The sequence below is a fragment of the Macadamia integrifolia genome, unplaced genomic scaffold (genome assembly GCF_013358625.1).
Source record: "Macadamia integrifolia cultivar HAES 741 unplaced genomic scaffold, SCU_Mint_v3 scaffold2740, whole genome shotgun sequence".
In the NCBI taxonomy this organism is placed as follows: Eukaryota; Viridiplantae; Streptophyta; class Magnoliopsida; order Proteales; family Proteaceae; genus Macadamia; species Macadamia integrifolia.
The window spans coordinates 11,647-19,281 of NW_024868927.1; the positions used below are offsets into that span (position 1 = coordinate 11,647).

Sequence of the window (7,635 nt, forward strand, 5' to 3'; positions counted from 1 at the left end):
AAGAAATCAAGCTTGCAATATGGGACTTGGACCCTGACAGTTCTCCAGGCCCTGACAGTTTCTCTGGTGCTTTATTCAGACATTGTTGGGAGCTAATTAGTTTTGATGTTTGCCGTGCTGTGAAGAGTTTTTTTAGATCTGGAACCCTTCTTAAAGGAATCAATAATAGCTTCTTGGTCCTCATCCCGTAAATGGAAGGTGCAACCTCTCTGGACAAGTTTAGGCCGATTTGCAGGGTCAGGTAAGTCGTCAACGTCAGGGAGAATGCCTCCAACCGCTTTAGAGTAGGATTTCTTGGGAAGGGATGAAAGGCCAGCATTACTAACGCCCACAATAGGCACAGCAGGTGTAGGCGTGCAATCTGTCTCAAGGGTTGTATGGGGCCGTAGGAAATCCGTAATGAGCCTCTGCTTTTTACGATCAGGGGGCCTGCCTCCGGCCGGAATCCCAATCTCCTCCACTGCAGAGCTTCTCTCTCCACTTACCACTCTCCTCTCTCCGCAGCTAAAATTCCTAGCATAAAAAAATGAAAAACCCATCTTGTGAATCTACATTTGTTTGGAAAGTTGTTTTGTAATCCAAGAGAGGATTTTTCAATTGATGTTTGGTAGCCTTTATAGTTTTTTAGAGAAGAGATATTATAATCTCATTGTGAGGACAGTGGGTTTCTTGGACCTCTTCTTGTGAAAAGAGTGATATGGGTCCAACGGTCTCTATTGACTAGGAATCGTCACCTAGATCAAGGTCTAGGGCCTATAGCTAAAAATATACAAAAATGACTCAATCCAAAATATCTAACAAAGAGTAAGGGTCTGTGTCAGGTTGCAGTTCAAGGAAGGATTAGGCACCTTGGTCAACCCGATGAAACTGGATTTCAACCCTAGGTAATTACACATTACAAATGGGGCGGTTAGGTTTGATTATACATTACATACATATTTATTGTAGATACAAGATTGAAAGAAAACACAGCCAGAGTACAAACAAGGAAAAGATGATTAAATCCATATACCTATATCCAGCTACCCTGCATGATTAGTAATATAAATAAGTCCACACACACAATATATAGATTTTACCAGGTTTGGCAAGATGCCTACATCCCCGAAGTAATGCTTGTAAAGATTTCGTATCGAATCAATACTCAACTTTTGCTATACCTACAACTGGAGCAACCACTCCCAGGTTTACTCAGCAAGAAGCCGAGAAGGCCCATGCAACTCTAATATAAGTAACAACACCTACTGCGAGGGAGCATCCACCCTAGTGTCTAGCATCCACTAAACACCCTTTACAGAGTAATCAAGTGAACACATGCTAGAATAGTTATGTAACATACATCCACTATACCCGGCATTCATACAACACTTAGATGGCATACGGAAGTAAACAAGAGTTAGAAATGCTTACAACCCTCTCCAAGGTTCATAGAGATGAGTTTGTTCACAGGAACCTTAAACTTCTCCAAATGGGTGAACTTGACTTTTCAAGTGTACAAGCTACTTGGGGTTCACACAAAAGCTCCTCTTTGTCTCTTCTTCGTCCTATGGGTGGAGGTATTGTCCCCTCATCTATTTCTGGCACAAAGTCAAAAAAGAATTAAGGAAAAATATCCAACCTCCCCTATCTGATCCTCTTCCATAAGGATGAAGGAAGAATAAGAAGAATTAAGCCCTTAGAATCCCTGAGGGTACCATAAATCCTGATATCGATAGTTCATTTGTTGCTTCTTTGGAAGAGCTTTCGGAGACTATGGCATTTTCGAATCTTGACAATGAGGCAGATTCATAGGAGGGAATTCAATCCTGTATATTTTGAATTTGCATGTAGCTTCTTCAATTGATCTCTCTCAAATGGAAGAGACATAGTTGATGAATTCTGAGTAGGGAATCCGGCATGTTGACGATATCGAGGAAGTGCAAAATGAAGATTCAAATGGTCATTTCATCTATATCAGACGGAGTCACTGTATAAGATTTCCCCCGTACTACCTACGCTCCAAGGATTGAATATAACCTTATGGTCCTTGTATTTGCTTTTCCTTTGCCTTATTTAAGGTTGGTGTGATGCCTCTTATTTTCTCACTAATTTGGCTTGTATCTTGCTTTTGGTTGTCTTTCTGTTCCTTTCATATCATTTTCATTCACCCAAAAAGAATTAAGGGAATCGATATCGCTAGAAACAATGAATCAATCTGTCACATGGCTTCCGCAAATGACATTATCTTATTTGGAAGATCTACCATCTAGGAAGTAAGTGCCTTTAAAAGCATTATTGATACCTATTGTCGTTTCTCAATCCAATGTTTAAATATTACAAAGCCTCGTGTGCAATGCAGTGTCAATATTTGTGCTTCTTTCAAAAGCCAATTTTGAGAAAGATTTGGTTTAAGAGGAGCTCCCTAACATTGATACTTATACGAGCATACTTTTTATTGGAGGGAAGAACCTATGCAACTTCCACTATCAAAATATTCTCTCTTGTTATTTTCCTGTGCCAGGGTATTTTGATCATATTTATGAACGATTTATGAATGAACCTAAGGGTGTCAGCAACCTTGGTCCATAAATAAGAGAACTCTTGGGCTTGAAGGATACTCATCATTGTTGGAGTGGCCTCCAAGGGTGAAAAATTAAATGAGTATCACAAGGTCCTCTAGTGGTGACAGATTCCCAAACTTGCTTGTGAGATTCTCCAGGAGACCCAGAGTTAAGTGGGCCTCTCTAATCTTGAATTAAGTGGTTCTCCTTGACCCTTACCATCTTGTACATTTTCTCCATTTCTATCCTATGGTGCAATTTCACTTTGAAGGGCATAAAAAACATACTAATTAAGTTATATTCAAACGCAGGAAATTATTATTTTTTTTAATAAATATAGTTAGCTTATGAGAATCATTTTGTCTCTCTCAATGATTGAATCTCTCACTTAATGAAACAATTCAACAATATACCTTTTTTTTTTTTGCTAACGACGGGTATCTAGGCCTTCGGCTTGACTAGTCCTGCAAGCCCATATTGACCCTACAACGGCATGGACCAGGTTATACTGGGATTGAATGAGAACCATTCAACTTTCACTGAAAACAGTGAAGAGCACTAAACACCCCTGTGTGAGTGGCCCCAAGGACGTAAGAGGAGTCAAACTTAGAACCACACACTTCCTGATGCGAAGGTCCCTTGCTAACTTGGCTATCCCTTAGGATTAATTCAACAATATACTTGCACCTATTCCCCCCTTGATGAAATCACTGAACTCAAATCCATTTCAGTTATTGATACCTAAAACTATATAAGAATAGATAGGAAATTTTAGAGAAGGGGATAGTGGTAATCAATGTTAATTGGGGAGGTGGGTGGGGTGGGGGGGGGGAAGTGTCCATTCTATGAAAGTTCAGGAACATATGGAGTAGGTCATGCTTCCACTGTCTGCTCATACTTCAATGTCCATTATATTCTTGTGTTTACTCATTTTACAAACTTATTCCAGTGACCCAGTCAACTTCATGCAGCAATAATTGAAGATAATATAATAAGAACTCAAACATTAGAAAAAGTCAGAAATAACATTCTAGCACTTCAATTCAAGTATTTAACTGGAAGTGATCCAAACTTTTCAGACTACTTTTATTCTAGCCAGAATATCCTTAAACCTTCAAGAGGGACGGTGTCCTCTTGTCTTATTCAAGCAAGTCATAAGGTTTAAAAGTGACATCCAGGACTTTCAAAAGCCCATCTTATTATCACACGGTTGTACTCATATTTTAGTGTCATTAAGCCTTCTTAACTCCATCCCAATTCAAGTGCATGCATTTTTCTTGCGATCTGTTGAGACATCCTTCCAGCTTCTCCCTTCCTTCACATAAGGTTTAAGATCATGAACCTTCCTTACTACTCGAGCAGTACCATGGGACATCTCATGTTTCTTATTGATAATAGCAGCAGGACTATTTCCCGATCGGAGAGTATCTACCCAATTGAATTTCTTGGCACTAGGGAATACCTTTCCTTCCTTACCTTCTGATATGGAAGTCTGAGACTGACGAGCTACTTTTTTGATCTCATTTATTTCTATTTGAGACCCTCCTGCTTCCATCCTAATTGTTATCTTCACCTCTGAAATTGCTTTGTTGTTAAATACTGATCGAGTTCTGGTACCACTTTTTGATAATTCTCTCTCATTCTTGTCACTCTGGTGTTGGTAAAGCCTGTGCAGTCGAAGAGCAAGATGGCATATACCATTTTTAATCTCTTCTTCGAGGTCTCTTTCTACATCGTCGTCTAGTTCAGCAAGTATCTTAGATTCCTCATTTGACATGGGTATGTCACAATTGTTTGCCAAATTGTTCCCTAAATAGCCTTCATTGACATTGATCTGTTGCAAGTTTCTACCATTAATTTAAAGAAATGAAAGTTACCATCTAAACAACAAATTTTTTTAGGGGTGAATAAAAAATGGGTATATTAAACTATAAAGAAAGGAAAGAAAAATGCAATAGGAATAAAAGATGGATCCGTCTCCTCTCCTTAGTGCTCATCGCCTAGGTCGGTTCATAGCTACCTAGGTGAGTGCCACATGGCGAGACGATGATCCAACGTTTTGAGGACATGGAGAATGAGGCACTGACAGAGGGGTGGAAAACGAGTAGTTAAGAACCATTGGATCATCATCTGGACAAGTGGCGCTCGTCCAAGTAGCTATGTACAAGACCTGGGTAATGGACGCTCAGGAGAGGAGCCGAATCCATAAAAGATCAACCCAATGACAAAATCCAAACTGGATCGCCTAAAGAAGGAACGATAGCAAAGTCACACTACCCATCAGATCATCTAGACAACAAAATTATTAACTAAATAATAGGAAGAAAGTAGAGATTTTTCACCACTACACCCTGCCAACTATGGTTCCTTTAAGTTGCATTTTCAGAGTCATTGAGGTTGGAAGTGAATAAATCTGCAAAACCCACAATAAGATCCATGTTATAACTCAATAGAAGTTTCGGGAAAATAGAAAGATATATGAAAGGAATCTTGCTATAAGATAACCATTACTGGACCTTGTAATTCCATTCTTGAGCTTTTGTCTTTCCATTGCTGTGCCATGTTGGGTTTCTTAGTTGGTATTGGATGACTCATCTGCCTATTTAAACATAGTAGATTGATTTGGACTCATTGGTATGCTGATCTGTCACACTCGTAGAATGATGAAGACGTTAAAAGAGAGTTTTTAAGAGAAAATGATAGACAGAAACGTTGTTTGTAGTAGAGTTATCCAAGTTTAGAAGCCAAAACTCTCTATACGTGAAACCCCAAGTAATATGGGAATGAAGCATTTTAATCCAAGTGGCTCAAAGCAAATGTATACTTTACTTGCAAGGAATAGAGAGAGGTCTGGGTTGCCCTTAACGCACAATCAATATAGGTTATTCACGTGCCTCAATGGACAACCGTCCTAACCCAGATTCTTTGTTTAAGTCTTGAAGAGTTGAAGGTATGAGGTATCCCTACTACCCTTCCCAGGCCCCTCTTACCTACCCAAGGATAGGCTCATGTCTGTACGGCCTATTATACCCTATTCACCCTTTTACAAGTGAGGCACAGGCCACAGCTGAGGTGGACCTTGACTCCATCAGTTGAGCTTGTACTTACTGGATAATATATCTGTCACATGCTTTATACCAGAAGTATTCTCAGATGCTTGATGCCATTTGATGTTCACATTTTCTGTTTTGCTTTTTTAACTCTCACAAAGTGGGTTTTGCCTCAAGGAACTGTTTAAGGTTGAAGACATACCATTGATCCCTGACTGATAGTAGGGTCCAACCGGCCAAGGCACACAGGTTACCTTTGAGGGACTAAGGAGAATTTGTTATCACTCCCCTACACTTGGCCTATATTTATTAAAATTGTCATACCTTTTTCTTTTTTTGATACTCCCTTGTTTTTGGATTTTTACATCTCTTTCCCCCTTACTCTTTTTAAATACCTAGATTATTCCTCCTTTTTCATATGTACCTTATTAGATTTTTTTCAGTTTGATTGATTATAAAATGACATTGTGGAAGGACGACACAAATGAAGGGCATGGTTCAGGTAGTTGGTATTGGATTATCAAATTGAGTGATCTGTATCGGTATTAGTTGAGAACGATACAAATCTAATATTTTTATTATTTTTTTAATCCCTAAAACCATGTGTAGCAACCTTGACAAGGAATATATCATTGAGATCGATATCGATCTGAATTATTATCAGCTGAGGCCGATACCAATCCAATATTGATCAATAAAACAGATTACTAAACTCGTGATGATGGATGAGAGAAAAATTGACTAATAATAATAAATATCCTTGATGATGGATGAGACAAAATAATAATAATAATAATAAATAAACAATATATTTAAGAGACTCAAAAATAAAGTTATGGGAGCGAAGGAGTTTGAGTTTCAGCTAACAAAAACACATTTGAATAAAATAATAATGGAAGGACAAGGCACTTGGCTGTTTTCTTGGATTGGTAAAAGCATGTTTTGAACCAGTCAATTTGAAAAAAGATTAGTAGGTTACAAGTGAAAAGTAGGGATAGTCTATATATTAAAAAAAAGCATGGGAGAAAGACATGTAAAAGTCCAAAAGAAGGGGAGCATTTGGAAAAAAAAATAAAAATAAAAGTAAAAAATAAAAGAGTTTTAGTATATATAGGCCAAGTGTAGGGGAGTGACAGTAAATTCCCCAACGATTAAAATCCACTCTGGTGAGACTATCTGGCAGTGAGGTATAGTGAGCCCCTACAATTGCGGCACCTGGCATGAGTGAATCCAACCATACTTTTTTTAAAATATCACCAAAAGGGTCCTTCAATTCACTGTATCTGATCATGCGCCCCTTTTGGTGATATCTAATGCCATCCCTAAACCACCTAATATCCCTTTCAGATTTCACAGCTTCTGGATGGAGGATGATAGCTTTATCAATGTTATTAAGGAGGCATGGGGTAAGAGGCTTTATGGTAATCCTATCCTTGCTTTGTGTCAAAAGTTGAGACAGATTAAGTTTGCTTTGAAGCCATGGGCAAAGAAAACTTTTCCTAACCTTAATACAGAGGTGGAAAAAACTTCCAATCAATTAAAGGCCATCCAAGAAGAAATTGAAGCAGTGGGCATGCTTGAAGAGCTCTTTTCCAAAGAGACTGATGCCAAAACTGCCTATCTCAAGGCTTCTCAGTTGCAAGCTCAGCTCTGGTCTGATAAAGCCAAGCAGAAATGGATGAAGGAAGGTGATCGGAATTCCAAATTTTTTCATCTTTCTCTGAAAATGAGAAGGTCTAAAAATCGGATTCGCTCTCTAATGAAACATGATGGCTCTTGGGTCTCTTTTTTTTTTCGCTAGAGATCCAAAATTTTATTAAAAAGGAAAAAATAGATACAAAAAATCAAGAAATCAATTTATAAACCCCCACCTTCGGCATGGCCATCAGCAGGGATAAACAAATCAAAATAAAAAAACTTAATAAAATCAAAACGTAGGCCTCAATTCTGCATCATGAGCAATTTCTGAACATATGTGGGTAGGGAAAAGAATATTGGTATCTGAATCTCTTGATTTTGCTCTATCTTTAGCGAGAAAATCAGCA

At 38.4% G+C, this 7,635-nt stretch overlaps 1 protein-coding gene across 2 annotated transcripts; it reads right to left on the reverse strand.

Moving 5' to 3' along the window:
* Positions 1 to 3,435: 3,435 nt before the first annotated feature.
* On the reverse strand, positions 3,436 to 5,118 carry LOC122067159. Of its 2 annotated transcripts, none has more exons than XM_042631001.1 (3): positions 5,057 to 5,118; positions 4,883 to 4,953; positions 3,436 to 4,374 (listed from the first exon to the last, which is right to left on the reverse strand). In XM_042631001.1, the coding sequence occupies exon 3, from the start codon at positions 4,315 to 4,317 to the stop codon at positions 3,799 to 3,801; it is 519 nt and encodes a 172-aa protein (XP_042486935.1). In that variant the 5' UTR covers positions 4,318 to 4,374; positions 4,883 to 4,953; positions 5,057 to 5,118; the 3' UTR covers positions 3,436 to 3,798. The 2 variants fall into 2 exon arrangements, with proteins under 2 accessions (XP_042486935.1, XP_042486936.1); XM_042631002.1 differs by having other exon boundaries at positions 5,052 to 5,111.
* Positions 5,119 to 7,635: the final 2,517 nt, after the last annotated feature.